General features: G+C 44.3%; 1 protein-coding gene across 3 annotated transcripts in view; it reads left to right on the forward strand.

Annotated features, from left to right (window-relative positions):
- Positions 1 to 257: 257 nt before the first annotated feature.
- The window catches only part of LOC144142639 (serine/threonine-protein kinase D3-like), a 38,889-nt gene continuing 22,310 nt past the window's right edge, over positions 258 to 16,836 (forward strand). The window contains exons 1-5 of one of the 3 annotated variants that reach the window (XM_077674291.1): positions 258 to 497; positions 6,181 to 6,327; positions 8,921 to 9,059; positions 11,539 to 11,670; positions 15,031 to 15,242. In XM_077674291.1, coding sequence (XP_077530417.1) covers positions 6,184 to 6,327; positions 8,921 to 9,059; positions 11,539 to 11,670; positions 15,031 to 15,242 — 627 coding nt within the window. In that variant the 5' untranslated portion in view covers positions 258 to 497; positions 6,181 to 6,183. The other 2 variants (XM_077674290.1, XM_077674292.1) reach the window with 2 other exon arrangements.

Here is a 16,836-nt window from a genome sequence, read left to right on the forward strand (position 1 = left end):
TACTTTTTAACAGCAAAGCTAAATGCCTTGCTTAACTTCTTTTTCAGAATTCCAAAACTTTGTTACAAATTGTGTCAAGCGAGCACAAGCTACACCTTGCAAGTGTATCACCAAGGTACGCTTACATTGTCATCTAGTGGCGGCTTGTAAAAGCTTGCACCAAACGGTTTTAAGAAGTGTTTTTACAACCGCAAGAATGCAGGTTAATCGCTAACCTTAGAGCATTTCTCCCGACTGGTTTTGCGTTCCGCGTCCAACTTTCGCGCGGCGCACTAGCCCCGGTTCACATGCCAAGGTGCTCAGCAAGTGGTTGTTCATCAGCCGTCCGGTGTTTACAGTGCGTGCGCTTTTGTGGCGGGCCTTGCGCGATCCTCGGCCCGCCGTGGCCCTTCACCCGTGGCGTTCGTCCACGCCACAGGATGCGTCTCCCTGCTTGACCGGCGGCCGCTCGTCCTCCGAGGAGAGCCCAACGGGTAGGGGCGTCCGCCCGCCACTCGGTAAGAGCCAGCGCTCCGAGTAGTCGGGCTGGCGAATTTCGCTGGCCGGGAAACCGGATCTTCATCGCTCGCTGCTGCTGCCCTGGCCCGCGCACGTCTAGCCCTGCTGTCGCGTTGGCAGTTCGTCCACGGCGGTCTCACGCCCGTTGCGCTCAACACTGCTGGGCGAAGCGCGACCTTCGAAAACGGGCGAAAAAAACTGCGGCCAGGAATGGTAAATTGCACCGGCTCGCTTTAACGCGCAGTTGGCGAGCAGCTCCGTGATCTCTGCCTCTGTTTTTGCAGTGCTTGTTTTTTTGTTTTATCGCGAGCTACCTCGCTGTGTGCGGGACGTATACTCGCCGCACTACTAAATCGTCCGACTTAACGACATCGTTGCGCGCGGATATGTCGCTTCACGGAGTGGACGAAGTGCATTTGTTGTCCGTCGGGGTCGCGGGGTCCCGCGAGCACGAGACGAAAAACTTTGTTGTCCCAACTTTCACGCGTTTGTTGCGTCCGCGCGTGTGTACGGGCACATTGTTTCCGTTTACGCGTCTTCGACCTGAACGATATTACCTAATGAGCGCCCCAAAAACGGCGTGTGGTTTACAAAAACAGCTGGCGCTTGTAATGTAGGACGAGTTTCCGAGCTCTAGATATGAGCATTCAAGTCAGCCAATTCAGTCAGTGTCCCACACTGCGCCTCCCTTCAAAGTTGTCCGAATTGTAATTGTAGTTCTTTAAATGCTGAACTAATGCTCATAAAATGCCGTTGGACACGTCTAACCGTTCTGTACTCTTGCGTATAAACCATCAGGAGATGAATGTTTTTTTTCTTTTTTTTTTTTAACGACTCCACGTAACAAGGGGTGTTACAGAGAGGTGGTAATTTATCACGCATACAATACTTTCGTATTACGCTTTTTCACACTTCCGAGAGTTCACATAAAACGAGAAAAAAGAAACAGTTTTTTTGTCTTTCAATCTACCGCAGTGTCCAGCCTCCCTGCATGAACTACACGAACCGTCGGCCTTGGGACAGTGTTTAGTTTTTGTTTTTTCTTTGGGTTGCGCAAACGGGCGTTCCTCGCTCCTAGTAATTGCTGCCCACCGTGCCTTAGTTTTGTTTCTTTCTTGCTTTCTCTTTCTTCACACACACGGCCGGCCCGCATAACGATAGAGTCGCTTAAACGCTGCACTTCGATAACCACGAACAGGTAGTCGAACAAACTCGGCCTTCTTGTTTGTGCCGGTCAAGACGCTGCCCGTATCATCGCGTGCTACTGCCGAGGTTTTCTACTCCGGTCGCGTGACGGGCCGTGCGCAGCTGTAGTGGTTCTCAACCGAGCGGAAATCTCTCGCCAGAGCCTGGCGTGCGAGCGACGCCTGTAGAAGTGTTGTTGGTGCAAACACCGCCTAGGCTTGAATGCGCCGTTTATTTTAGGCGCTCGTTATTACACTGCAGACTGCAGTGCCCACATTTCGGCCCCGTCAAACCTGTCTGCGCGGCTATCGGCGGGGTTATCGGCCGGATTTATATCAGGGAGAGCTTTTGACTCGGCGGCTTTGAATTTTTTTTTTTCGTCCCATCAATGCACCTTTATCTCTGTCGTATCTGCGAGCCAGAGAGGATTTCTCTCAGGCACTTTTGATTTTGAGGTGAAGAAAGGTCACGTATTGCTATGTGGGGCGAGGAAATGCATTATAGGTGACTCGTGCAGTTCTTCGATGTCTGCGTAATTTGCAGTGTTTCGTGTTTTGCTGTTGATTTATCGATGCAGATACCTCAGTTTTTTTTTACAAGTCTTGTCTTGATTCCTTTCTTTTTCTTCGTTAATTTTTATCTTCATTTTTTGAGTCACAAGAAAAGCATCATTAGATGGGCAAAAAAAGCCTCTTGGTTAGGGGTGTTTCAATAAGAAACATTCTGGATCAAACCAAATATTGAACATTTGTCTACTCCGCGAAACTGGACACAGTGAAAAAAAAAAACGAAATAACGACTTTGATAAATAACATTCACAGCATCAACAAAAAAAAAACGTCATGTTCAGTTAAAGTTACGGAAAGTACGTACACCAAGTGCAGCAGCATTGAAAAAAAAAAAAAGGTGACCATCATGTAAAAAAAAGGTGACCATCATGTCTTGAATGTTCATGATCGTGCCAATAACAAAGCACAGAAGCTGCACAAGGTTGAAAATGTAAAAAGGGAGATTAGTTTCTCAAATATTGAAGGTTAGTGTTTAGGTTACTGGAGAAATCGAGGAAATAAAGCTCCGCAACATTTTGATAGATGTCACAGATGCGGGTAGAGAAGCTGCATAGATTTACGGCATAAAATCTTCTAATTACATACATTTATGGCATAGTGTTATTTCCAAACACCTAGTTGGTCATATGTTTAAAAGTAACGTTGTTTTTGCCACCAGCTGCCCCATCAAGCAATATGTGTTTTTAATAAACATATTTAATTAAGTGTTGACGTTTTCTGGAAAATTGGGGTTTGCGGCGTGGTCACAAGTTCACTTGTAAATAGCAAGCACCTCGTAATCTGACTAAAGTCTGCAGGTTTCAGTTCTAACAGGCAGGTGTACTCTCAGTGCAATTCTTACTGCTTTATCTTGTTCTTTTTTTTTTTTTTTCTTGTAGTTTTCATACGATTGTTTTTACCTCCAAAGACTGCGGTCTACTTGTTCCTCACTCCCCAAAATCATACACACTTAATCACGCGACTTGTGTTTGACTTTGCACGCTTTTTGCAATGCACGCACACTTTGTTTAGTTTATTTTACTCAAACGTACGTGCCGTTGCATTCTTCTATTCAAGGTGATCCCGTCGCCCTTTGTACGACAGGCTCAATTTTCGTCCTAAGAACTGGTGTCACTCCTTAATTGAGCCCTGGTTGCTGTTTTCCGTGATTGAGTCGAGTTTCTTAATAGCGGAGGCTGACATTCTTCATTGTCGCCATTTAGTGCGGGCTGATTGGAGTAGCACGCACTTTGTTTGTCCGTGGCAAAGAATAGCCCAACCTAAGAAACGTAATTACGTTTGCTGGCAAGTTGCCCGGGGCAAAGTAAATGTATTGTTATGCACTTGTCATAGGCAAGTGGTTCTGCCAGGGGCAGAACACACCCGTTCTTTGAATGACGCGATACACAAGAGGGCTTGCTATAACAATAGGCTAGGTCACAGCATCAAGGTTGAAACCCCGCCTCCCTGAGGCACTAAAATAACTGAAAATTAATTTTTCTTTTGATCACATTTCATCTCATGTGGCATACATTTTCCAAGTTTCCTATGGGAGACAGTCGAGTGTAATCTTGGCATAAACGACCTGGATATACCGTATTTTCACGCGTATAACCCGCCCCTGCATATAATCCGCACTCCCACTTTCAGCCCACCAGGTAAGAAAAACAATCCTGGCGTATTGCCCGCGTATTTTATACGGGAAAGGCTGCACCAAAGCTACTGCTCAAGCAACACATCACGTACTGCGTAGACAGAAAACGGGTATATTTAGCGAGTAGAATACGCTGACTTGCAAGGCAAAAGTCACAATTCACTGATAAAATTCAGTTGTTAGAGTGCACTCGTCCTTGTTTTTTCGTCCTTGTTCTTGTATGTTTTGCACAATCACTGCCATGGAAAGCTTAGTCAGTGTTACTGCATAGGAGATTCACGGCACAATGCGCATTGCCACGAAGCTGCACTAAAGAGAAAAATCCTGTGTATTATCTGCACCCCTATTTTTGCCACTTAAAGTTTTCGCATTTTTGGTGCTGGTTATACGCGCGAAAATACAGTAACGAAATTTCCCAATTTTGTCCATTTTGTAATTTCTCATTGAAGCAATTACCTTTACCTGAAAAGAAAACTTTTAAGGGGGCACATGGGTCTTTGATCAAAAAGTTTATTTTTGCAGTTATGATGATAAAAATTTGGGGGCACATGTAGTTTCTCATTCTGATTGTAGATATAAAATTTGTTTTTGAGTGAAATGATTATATTCAAATTTATTTGAATTTTTAATTCAATTTTTTGACAGTCTTTGTAAAAAAACTGCTGGAGGGATGCAGCTAAACATGGAACCAGTGAATTGTGCACAAATCAAAGAGTGCAATAAGACTAACATTATCGTTTTATCTGGTCTGTAGCAGAAGTTACGACCATTTGAAGTTTGGGCCTGGAAGGCAAAACCGGTTTTTCTGGTTGCCACCTTTCAAGCCCAAACTTCAAATGGTCGTAACTTCTGCTACATACCAGATAGAACAATAATGTTAGTCTTATTGCACTCTTTGATTTATGCACAGTTCACTGGTTCCCTGTTTAGCTGCATCCCTCCAGCAGTTTTTTTACAAAGGCTGTCAAAAAATTGAATATAAAAATTCAAATAAATTTGAATATAATCACTTTACTCAAAAACAAATTTTATATCTACAATCAGAATGTGAAACTACACGTGCCCCTAAATTTTCATCATCATAACTGCAAAAATAAACTTTTTTGGTCTAAGACCAGTGAGCCCCCTTAACGAAGTTTTGGCCTGCAAGTGCGACTTTGTGCTGTTGCTGTTTGATGGCTTATGTGTGCATATAGTTTCAAGTGCATTGTGTTCTTTTGCCTGTAATTATTAAAACATCTTGCATTGCCATTTCGGAAGAATTAGTTAATTGGTTGTGAGACAGGTGGTGTTGGCAGGACTGCTCAAAAACACTGCTGAGAATTTTGTAGCGAAATTTGTAAATGTCCATGTTGTGATCGTTTGTCTCCACGTTGTCCGAAGGACATTCTATTGCAGGGTAGACTTTCTGGTTGACAAAAACCATTTTTGGTGATAAAAGGATGGTGTACAGCCGGACTATGTGGAGTTTTGATGTGCTATCTTTGATCCTCAGTCATAATGGCGGGGTTCCTGTCGGGTGTAGTTATTTGCCAAGTAAAACAAAAGAGTGAATGACTGTGTAGTAGAAAAGCGTAAGTAGCTCTTTCAGTTTTAATTGCATTTGGGTTGCTGAAAGCGGGGGGAAAAAAAATTAGCTCCCCAGCTCAAGCAGTAAGTTTGCACCTAAGCAAGCGTTGATAACCACAGAAATAGTGTCGTATCGGATGGTGCCTGCCAAGTTATTTTGTCATCATCGCCGTAATTAATGCACTTTCACCTAAGGGTGATCAAGCATTGCATAACGAGTGGTGTACTAATATTGTAAAAATTCGATTAATGAGTAGTCCTTGCAAACATAAATTAATTGTGAGCACATTAGAGTCCTCTTTGGGTTTCACTAGCCAAATGATACCTTGTAGGACTGGAAGTGAAGAAACTAAACATTTTTTACTTAGTTTACTGTTAGTACTAGTCCAGTAAATAAGTTTAGAAATTTTCATGCTGGTAACAGCATGTGCGCTACATATAGTGGTGTTATGCAACAAACAAGAATGATTTACAATTGCAATGAAAACGGCGCCAAGTGGACACAAGATTAAGACAGGCATAATTACCTGTTGCTTGTAACCTTTCTTCGTTCTGGTCAAGCGTTTTATTTGCTTTCATTTTAACTTTGCCTCACCAACTATCAGATGCACTTCAGTCATTGTATGACTAGGCAAGTGCAAAGCCTTTTAAATGTTTGAGCTTTGGCTAGTGTCGGCTACTGTCGGCTAGTGACCTTAACCGACACGCGCCCCATCCGGCTCGCAGGCCATGGAACTGCCGGTGCTAAACGTAGGCGGGGAGGTGACCTTCTTGATGCAAGCGGGTGTCGTCCGAGACACGGTCACCATTGACGCCGGCGAGATGAACCTCAAGTCGCTCAAGGACACCGCCTGCAATTTTGTCCACAAGAGGGTGAGTGTTAACCCTCCCTTCCTCCCATCGTGCCACTTGAAAAAGCTACTTTTTTGTCTTGAAGGGTCAGAGAACCGATTTTTGTGGAGTGTACGTCCTCTAGCTCCTGAAAGCCAGCGTTTTATATACTGGGGTGACCGCAAAGGATTTCCAAAAATAACAAGTGGAAATAACTTTAATTTGGCACTAAACTTTCTGAAGTCCGAAAGGTGGCGTCATGTTGTGTCTAAACGTGACACCACAGTACATGTCCAAACAACTCCATCGATTTCAACGCGTGATCCAAAAACCACATGAAGGAATATGAAAGGTTGCACATTATTGTTGTTTTCGCCTGGGACAAGCTTTTAAGTGCCTTTTTTAATCTTGCGTGCAGTTAAAAGTGTGTTGCCACACAGTTCACTGTTACGGTTGCCAACATTCGTTTTGGCGGGACATACATGGCTGGTAGATCTAAAAATTCCGATTTCAAAAGTTCTCGGATGCTATCAGCAAAACCGTTTCGGGCTGAGGTGTTTTAAGTGATGCCCTTTCATTTGGGATAAAGAAAATATACTCGACAAAAACCCATTGTCTGTCCCTTTAAAGGGGCCATCAAGACAAAATACAAGTTAGGCTTATAAAAAAAGACCGCTTTGTCCCAATAACAATGACACCAGTTTTACCGCAAACTTCGAGCAACTAACGGAGATATTGAAAAATTAAAGCCGTTCCACTTGATGTGAAAGTTGTTGGAAGTGCAGAGCAGTGATTCGCCGTAATGGGCTGTAGCGCCGTTATCCGCTCACTGCTACCACTGAAGGCAATTCAAATTTCCCGCCTTCGCAGTGCTCGCGCGCCCCCTGCCTGAAACTGCGCCAGCGTGAGCTTTGTTCTTTTTGTGCTTGCTTTTCCTCCTGCATGTGCCGGCGTTGCACTTCCACTTTTTTGCGTTTACTGTCGTCGAAACCAACCGAACGAGTGTTCTTAATTAAATTAATTCGGGCGTTGCCGGCTAATTACATATATTTTGCTTCAAATGTACCTGCAGCTTTCTTAGCGCTAAACAACAGGGAGGTGTATGAGAAGCGCCAGCAGTTCACGAGTTTCGAATACTCATGACTATATAAACCGCTTGGCTTTCGAAGCCTCTGGGTTACGCTGCGACGACTGAACGCCGTGTGGCTCAACTTGGGTCCAGCGAGCGAGCTACGACGACAAGGCGAGCCCCTAAAGTGCTCTGCAGTTAAAAAACGCGAAGCAGTGACTCCACAGCCACCTTCCTGCAACTTTTTTATGACATCACAGAATCTTGTCCGTTCGCTTGGCGACCTCCGACACAAACCGTTGCCAAGAAACAGATTCCGTGACTGTAGAGAGGCCTCCCGATTAATTTGATCGTATCTGAATGCGCACGTGCAGTTGACACGCTTATAATTATGCTGTTAGTAACCTTTCTTTGTTCTGTGCCAGCGTTTTATTTGCTTTCATTTTAACTCTGCCTTACCAACTCTCGGATGCCCTTTGACCTTTGTAGGACATCACTAGGCAGGTGCAAAACCTTTTAAATAATGTTAGTGCCTTTTAATAATGGGCTAGTGTCGGCTAGTGGCCGTATGTCACTCCTGCCCATATCGCGTAACTGTAGCGCGAAATTTGAAAATATTGCTGTACTTCTTGCGTTTTCTGGAGTTTAAAAAAAATGTCTTTTGTGGCTGGGATGAACTTGAGCGAGGTACTAGAGGCCACGTAGACAAAACACAACTGCGTTCAGTTTGAAAGAACTGGCCTTCGGTAACTCACTCAGCTCCAGTTCAGCCGCAAACAGAGAAAACGCAAGAAATTGTGAGAGACTTTCAAATTTCACGCAGCAGTGATGTAATACTGACCAGCTCTAAAAATTTAGTTCAGTCGATCCTCGTCATATTGAAGTAGCATCGGGGAAGGAAATCAGTTCGTTATATCCAATGTTCGTTGTAACCGTAGTCGTGAAAATCGGTTCTAATAAATCTGCAATCCGGCTCGCGCAATGATCCTAGATAAGAAACCTATTGTTCTAGGCTTCGAACCCACTACAGTCGAGTCCACTTAACTAAAGGGACTGGAACGTGAGAACGGGGAATTAACAAACAACAGAGCGAAAGTTTGTTCGGCCAAACAGGCCTGCATTCTTTTTTGCTTGAAGGACGTGGCCTTCGTCTGGTGGCTTTTCACAGTCTGAGCAGCAGAATGAAGTTTTTCGCGGTGCCCACGCAATGAAGGGCCTCTCCTACTTCTGCAGTTTTTCAAGCCACTAAAAAAATGGTTGTATTGTGTCAATTCTTTTATATATTGCTATTATCATGCTAGCTTTCGAGTTTTGAGCCTTGCGGGAACGGAATATTTCTTCGTTATAGCTGATATTGCGCGGCTCTCGAGGTTTCGGTTTCGTTGTAAAAAGAATAGGTGTCATTGGAATGAAGTGTGACCAAACAAAAACTTTGTATTTAATTCGCCATATCAGATAATTCGCTATATCAGGGTTAATTGTGATGGGGTTCAACTGTAACCAGTTTTGGTTCAACCCCCAGCCAAGGCAGCTTGTGAGCGGCGGCTGTGCCGGACTTTCTTCCAGTTGCCGGAGCACGGACTGAATCGGCTGAGTGAGCGGCTGCTTCTGTTCCGGCACGACTACAACAACGAAAACATTCTGCTGCCCATCAACGCCGCTTCCGACGTGGCAGAGGGCACCCTGGTGGAGATTGTCGTCTCGGGTGAGTCGGTCGGATTGCGAGCATCGCGTGGCGGGCAGAATCGAAACTGGGAAGCTTGGCTAGCAGATTGTCTCTACATTGTCGTCTCGGGTGAGTCGGTCGGATTGCGAGCATTGTGTGGCAGGCAGAATTGAAACTGGGTGGCTTGGTTAGCAGACTGTTTCTATATTGTCGTCTCTAGTGAGTCCGTCGGACTGTGAGCATCGTGTGGCGGGCAGAATCGGAACTGGGCAGCTTGGTTGGCGGATTGTTTCTAGTTATCGTGGTTGCAAGCCTGGCTTTTAAAGGGAAAGCTTTCTTGGTGGACCGATGCCGTCCTGTTAAAAAAACTAGTGCATTTCCCCATAGACCGGTTAGTTGGCCGAAAAGCTGTGATAAGATCTCTGGACACACGGCGCGTGCGGGAAACCAGGCTTCCATGTGTCAAAACGTTTATTTGAAAATTGCAAAAAAAGAACGGTTCTAGATCGGACAATGCGCGTCTCGACCATGAAGAAGGAAAACTACAGCATACCTTTATCTTACAAAGCACTTATCGGCGTACATTTATATTGTTTATAGATGCGTTTACACAGTGCGCGAGAAATCATCGCATGGGTTCATTCTCCATTTCTGATTTGGTTTCTTGAAGGTTTGACAATTGATTGGACACACTTGCAGTGAAGGTTGGATGCACTTTTAGCGAAGGTTTTGATGCAGTTTTGATGTGAGAGTGCTTTTGGGCTTCTCTCCACTTTCTTTAGGAACGGATGGTAAGGTTTTATGTCCACTGCAAGATGAAAGCCTCCACCATTGACCTCCAACTGTTCCTGTTTTGTGCTGTCCGAATCTTTTTTTTTTTTTTTATCGGAATTTCCCTATCTTATCTCTCCGTCGAGGCATCTGTCTTACCCCTACTTCTAGTCCAGTCTTGCAGTAGCCACTCTGTTACCTTGATGATTCTCTGTATTACACGCCCAACGCAACTCCAGTTTTTCCTCCATTCAAATAGTTTTTTTTTTTTCTTAATCCAAGATTCCCTTTTCCTGCCCTTAAGCATTACTCCTATCACCTTTCTTTCGATTGCTTTGTGGGCTCGAGTTTCATTAGGTGTTATATAGTCAATGTTGTCGCAGGCAATTTTCTTATCTTTATAAATTGCTAGAGCTCAAGGTGGGTCAAAAAAGTTTTGAGAGATGGCCAAGTTGGCATGTTGCAAATTTTGGTGCTAGGTGCAGTTAGTTTGAATTTAATTGGCTTATTTATTCATCTATTTAATCTCACGTTAATGACAACATTTTTCTCTTTGCTTTTTTTTTTCTTTATGTTTCCGTTAGGCTACCGGCGCAGCTTAAGGCATGTGGTTAACTCATGTTTGAGGCTAGTGCTGCAGACTGTGGCATCTGGTTAGAGATTATAAAGTGGGAAAGAAAGGGTGTTATGATTGAGTACTAACATAGTGGTATGGTAATGACCAGAAACGTTTTGCGTTACATTTGCATAGTTTAGTTTTAGTCATTGGTTTCCAGGTTTGGCCATGCTGTCTTAGCAGGCCTGACTGTTTTTTCACTGCGAAACTAGGCAAGTTTTGCCCCCAACCAGAGGTGAATGAAATGGCCAGAATAGTTGTTACAATGAGAAAATTGTCGTTACGAAGAGAAAATTAGCGAAAATTGTTTCTAAATTCCTAGGTCTCTTTGCCTATTTCAAAACACATAGCTAATGGGGGGGGGGGGGGGGTGGAAACATTTCTGTATTGCTTGCTTTTGATGTAGAGAGGCTTTAAGATTCTGAAGATGCTGAGCAATTTACATAAGTCTCATCAGGCACTTTCAAGACGCTTTGTTAGTCGGTCTCTTTAGGGGTGAAGCCCCTTAGGGGCTCAAGCTGTTGGCATCTCATGTTGTTGTCGTAACCATTGTCTCATGTAGTCACGTTACTAAAACACCGGTACACTCGTCTACACCTCACCCTAGAACGTAACGCGAACTAAAAAATCACCGCCGGGGCACTTGTTTACGCCTCACGCTAGAGAGCTTCGTGCTTCAAAGATGCGAGACTTTTACAGCAAAGCTGTATGCCTCTACCCCCCAACGGTTTCATCTCCGTGGGCAGAAACGCCAAGGCACCAAAAATACACTAATACACTGCATGCTTCTCCCCTCCCCAGGTTTTACGTTAGTAGAGATGGCCCAGTATTTTTCTTTTAACCTTGATTAGTTCAGCAGTCTTTTTTTTTTCTGGTACCGCGTGTATTCGTCTGTCTTCGCTTTTTTTCTGTGCTTACTCATTAATCACAGTCCTTAGCTTTTGAAAGACTGAGTAAAGATCGGATTTTTTAAGGGGGAGGAGGTTGCTGCTTGACTCTAGATCACACTTCAACTGCTGCACTATATACCGACAGGTTGTGTATATACATACGTGTGTTTGTGTGTGGGCGTGCATGCACATGACCTTCTAAAAAGGGATATTGACCCCGAGCATCGTTTCGTTCACGCAGCCAACAACCCGAGCGACGACGTGCAGATCCGGCCGCACTCGCTCACGGTGCACTCGTACAAGACGCCCACCTTCTGCGACTTCTGTGGCGAGATGCTCTTTGGCCTCGTCCGGCAGGGGCTCAAGTGTGAGGGTGAGTACCAGTGGGGAGGGGAGAGGCACTTTGATAGGAGACCTGATGGGCTGTTGGAGTTGAGCTCGCTTTCTTTCTCGTAGCGGTGTGCGAGGTTGGTGCAATAGGGCAGTGCGCCCAAAGCGGTCCCCGCTCAAGAGCAGCCTTTCAGGCTGCAGCGAACTCTCAGTGATGACACGAAATGCATTGTGGGGCAGAAGCAGCTGTAGACCGTTACCCAACTGATCCGAATCAGATTGGTTAATTAAGGGGGGACGTGGCTCTTAAAAGAATTTATTTTTAAGTAAACTCTGTGAAACTTGGCAGCCTTGCTGCTTTTCCCCCACTGCTTTAAAACATGCCATTATTTCTTGTGGAAGTCAATGAGTTCCCAAGACAGAGATAATTAGTCATTATTGGAGGAACAATAAACAAAACAGTGTTGGTCATATAACTGTAACTTTACATTTTCCAATACTATGAACCCTGGTGAGTGCAATAAGAGAAGCAGTTTTTTGATGCACCACTTGGAACTAATTTTACAGCTCATTAAGCTTTGGTGTTTGAAATGGGCATTCGAAATGTTTCCTTGCCACTGGTGCCACGAAAGTTTAATGAGCTTTAAAATTAGCGCTCCAATCTGTGCATCAAAAAACCATTCTCTTATTGCATTCACCAGGGTACATAGTATTGGAAAATATAAGATTACAATTTTCTGACTAACGCTGTTTTGTCTATGGTTCCTCCAAAAATGGCTAATTATCTCTAATTACCTTTGGAACTAATTGACTGACTAAAAAAATAATGCCATATTTGAAATAAGCGGGGGGAAAACAGCAAGACTGGCAAGATTCACAGATTTTACTTCAAAAAAGAAATTTTTTCAAGAGCCATGTCCCACCTTAAACACCTAGGACCTTGAAGTCTAGTGAGTGCAGCTGGTAAGATTTTGACTTGAGCGATACAGGTCAATCTTTTCTTCTTTTCCTAAAAATAAATGGGGAAAGTGAAAGCTTGGTAGCCTAACTGCACAGCACTTTATCCTAATTAGCTGCAGCGGTTATCTCATTGACTTGAACGTTTAAGGGAGTGGACATCTTGCACTGCATTGCGTGTCGAGTTGCACTAACAGCGGTCATGCTAATTCTGTATCGCAAGAATTTGATGTAAGCACTTTTGTATTGAGTAGCATGGCCGAAGTGCACAGAAAAGCCTACCACCATGTGATATTGCTGGAGTAATATTGGTTTCACTCCGGATAACAACATTCACACTGCTTTGACTACGAGTTCGGTAACAAAAAGTAATGTCTTAAAATTGGGTTATTGTTCTGTACATCACTCACCCGTTTTCCGTTTAAATGTGTAAGCATTTATATGTGGACTCAGTGAAGAAAACAGTCTTTTTGTTGGTAATAGCCGTGCTACACGAGCATTTGGAAGGCCTTTGAGTCGAATGTCATTTGACTCAAATGGCACCTTTGAGCTGCTACATGACGTTTTCAAAAGCCTTTTGTTGAGATGCCATTTGAGTCAAAAGAGCACCGTCAACGACCTTTGAGGTTCTCAAATGCCTTTGAAACGCAAACAGTCGTACTCGGGCACAGTTTCTGCATGCCGTAATGAATGTTTTTTCAGTAACGCTTTGAGCGTGCGCTACTCTCGCTCCCATTGACCGATCCACCATTATTGGGGGGCAAAATCTAAACATAACCGTGGCATATTGGATTAGCCAGATGCGAGCGCTGAGCCAGCTACGCGCTGCTCCATTTTCCGAGCATTGCTATCTTTTTTTTTTTTCTCAATTTTTATCGTTTTTTGCTTTGGCGTTATTCACTTTAACGTTGTTCGCGTAGTTCATTGTGTGCTGTTTTTATCGCTGTGTCGCTGTCGAGAGGCAGCGCACGTGCCTCGTGTTTCCGAAGGGGATTCCCCGCGGGATTCCCTGCTGCGGGATTCCCCGCGGCTCTGGATGGTGCGGTAGACTGGGCGAACCACTCGAGCGGCGACCGTGGCGTGAGATTTTGAGAAAGCTCCACACATGCAGCATCTGCCGTTTGTATGCCTTACCAGCTTGCATGGGGTTGCAATGCCGCTCCAACTCCCCAGCGGCTGGCAGACCTTTGAAGTCGATTTGCCACCCCACTTCGCCCAAAACACTCGAAAACGGCTGACAGACGGGTGCTAAGGCTGCCATAGAGAAATTTGTCCCAGCGAAACCATTCGTGGTGCCTGGGACGGCTTCCTCAACTTCGCCGGGCAGGTGGAAAAAGAAGGGGGCGTGTTCTTCCATAATCCCTCGAGTGTGGTTCGGGCGGCCACCGCTAGAGGGCTACACTACTGGAAAAAAAATCGCTGACAAAAACAATTATTTACGAGTAAAAATTGGTGTTTAAAGTGAACGATCTTCATAATTTTTCACTCATTTTTGTTTACTCTACGATTACAAAGTAACTTCGTGCTCTCAACACCGGGAGTACGAACAAAAAAAAACCTGGCTGTTAGTGCCTGTTCTGTGCACACTTGTAGATTGTGATCAATTTGATCACTAATAATTTTATTTTGCCCATTTTAACCCTAAAATTAAATTTTTGTCAAGACCGTATTCGGGCAGCAGTGCGACATCAAAACATGGCGGGCGAATGCGGAAACTTTCAACTGCCTTTGAGAATGGTCGTGTGGATTGGCAGAACTCCTTCCAGTTTGAATGGCAGTTGAAATTTTGAAGGCCGTTCGACTGAAATGCCCTTTGAAATGCTCATGTAGCACAGGTATAACACTTGGTGTATCACACTCTCGCCGAATATGAAAATGCTAACATAAAAGGCCTTCCTATCTTCATATGCGACCACTTATGTTGCCCTGGAATGATGTCTTTCTATTAAGCTTATGTGTATAGTTATGAAGCCTACCTACTATAAAGGGGCTTGATTTACAGCACTCCATAGGGGTACATGGGGTCATATGGAAATATACAATAGGCTCTAAGGCCTTCATATATGAATATTGGGCCTTTTATGTTGCCCCTGGAAACATGTCTCCCAAACAATGCATTTATGTAAAGCCTACCTTTAGAAGGCTTGGTGTACAGCAGAATGGCTATGAATTTGTCCGCCATTTTTCACTTGCTGGTGGAAACTGTTGGATAATTTGTAAATTTTTCATAAGAAAATCTACAAATGTATCGTTTTTCAACGATAAATCATTTTTCAGTGGCTTTTTCAGCAAAGCAGGCAGATACGTGCCCTTCTTTCTTTCTTTTTTTTTTTTTTTTCCACACATAGCTCGTCCTTGTGATCTCGCGATTTGGAGCTGGGCAGCTTTCTGCAAGCGAGAATTTCCTGTGGCAGCTCTCCCCATGTCCCTCCCTACTTCGTTGCAGGGTGTGGCCTCAACTTCCACAAGCGCTGCGCCTACAAGATCCCCAACAACTGCAGCCACGCACGCCGGCGGCGGTCGTCCACCTCGATGTACCCTCGGAGTCCGACGGAAGCGGTCCAGCGGACCGCCTCCAGCGCGGCCACCTTCAACGACGACCACAACGTGGTCAGTTGCATTATATGCAGAATTGCATTGCGCTGCTCGCGGTCACAGGTAACTATCGCCGCACCTGTTCACGGCCTTCGTTCATCTCTGTGACGTCGGCTGCTGCCCGTCACGTGTGGAGTCCCGTCCATCCTTTTTTTTTTTTCTTTGTCACTGGTGAGCGTCTCGTTTTTCTACAAATTCGTTTTGAATCTTGTCCTCTGTAAGTACTGTCAGGATTCAACAACAGCCCTTAGGGTTAATGTGGAACACAAAATGACATGGGAGGGCACTGCTTTTTAGTGCTTTAGTGCTTCTTTTAATTTTTTCTGTAGTTACGGGCATAGGCGTGCGCAGAGTTCTCGATTAGGGGGGGCAAAGTCTTACTGCTGCCCCCCCCCCCCCCCCCCCCCCTTTACAGCAACTCCCGAGCTCTTCCCATTGAAGGCCTAGCGGTCCGAACGCAGTGCAAAGAGGGATAGTTATAAAATTTTGATTTCAATGCGATGGAATATATACACATACAAAATGTTTGGATACAAAACAAAATAGATGGAACACATACAAAATATTTCTGAGCAGAAATTTTTACTTTCATGTGTTACACCGGCAAGGTATGGGGCAAATTTGGCGCCCCCCTTCAGATGATTAGGGGGGCGGCCGCCCCCCCTGCCCCCCCTGTGCGCATGCCTATGGTTACGGGCCAGTTTGTTGTTGAGTCAGCAGAGGTCAGTTTATAGGAGATGTCTAGAACAAGCGTAGTACAAATCAGTCAGCTGATATCCATTCGAACAATTAGTTTGTGCTTGCAGAGAGCAGTTTATGAACTAAAAATTTGTTTTTTAATACTCGTGCTACACAAGCATTTCAAAGGCCTTTGAATCGAATGTCATTTGAATCAAATGACACCTTGAAGCTGCTACATGATGTTTTTAAAAGGCATTTGGTTGAAATGCCATTTGAGTCAGAGGAGCACGACAACTGACCTTTGAGAATCTCAGAGGCCTCTGAAACGTGAACGTTTGTACTTTTGCAGGCAGCTTCTGCGTGCTGTATTTAGAAAAATAATTATTTACAAGTAAAACTTGCTTTTTAAAGAGCACACTCTTAATTTTTCTTTGGTTTTGTTTACTATCGCTCAGTCTGTGATTACAAAGTAATTTGGTACTCTCAACAGCGGCGGTGCAAAAAGAAAAAAATGCTTTTTTTGTGCATGCTATGTTCGTGTATGTAGGTTATAATCAATTTTATCGCTTGCAAAGGGGTTTTCTGGCCTGACATAAACATTTTTTTTGCCAAGTTATGGAGAGCGAAATTGGGCAGCAGTGGTGACCCCAAAACATGGTGGGTGAATGCGGAAACTTCCGACTGCCTGTGAGAATTGTCGTCTAGGGACGGAACTCCTTCCAGTTCGAATGACATTTCAAATTTTGAAGGCCATCCGACTCAAATGTCCTTTCAAACGCTCGTGTAGCATGGGTACAAGACGTAAACTTAAGTTCTATCGGGGTTTTTATGTGCTTTTTCAAAGCCTCTAGTTGTATTGAGTATTTGACGTTTGCAGGAGTGGTAGGCATATGAATATTGGCTTTAGCTCTTTTGCCATGTGTCCATGCACTGCACTTGAAGAGCAGTAGTCATTTAGCTTTCTAGGAGGTGATAT

The sequence above is a fragment of the Haemaphysalis longicornis genome, unplaced genomic scaffold, assembly GCF_048455015.1.
Source record: "Haemaphysalis longicornis isolate Haplotype H1 unplaced genomic scaffold, Haemaphysalis longicornis Haplotype H1 scaffold_6, whole genome shotgun sequence".
In the NCBI taxonomy this organism is placed as follows: domain Eukaryota; kingdom Metazoa; phylum Arthropoda; class Arachnida; order Ixodida; family Ixodidae; genus Haemaphysalis; species Haemaphysalis longicornis.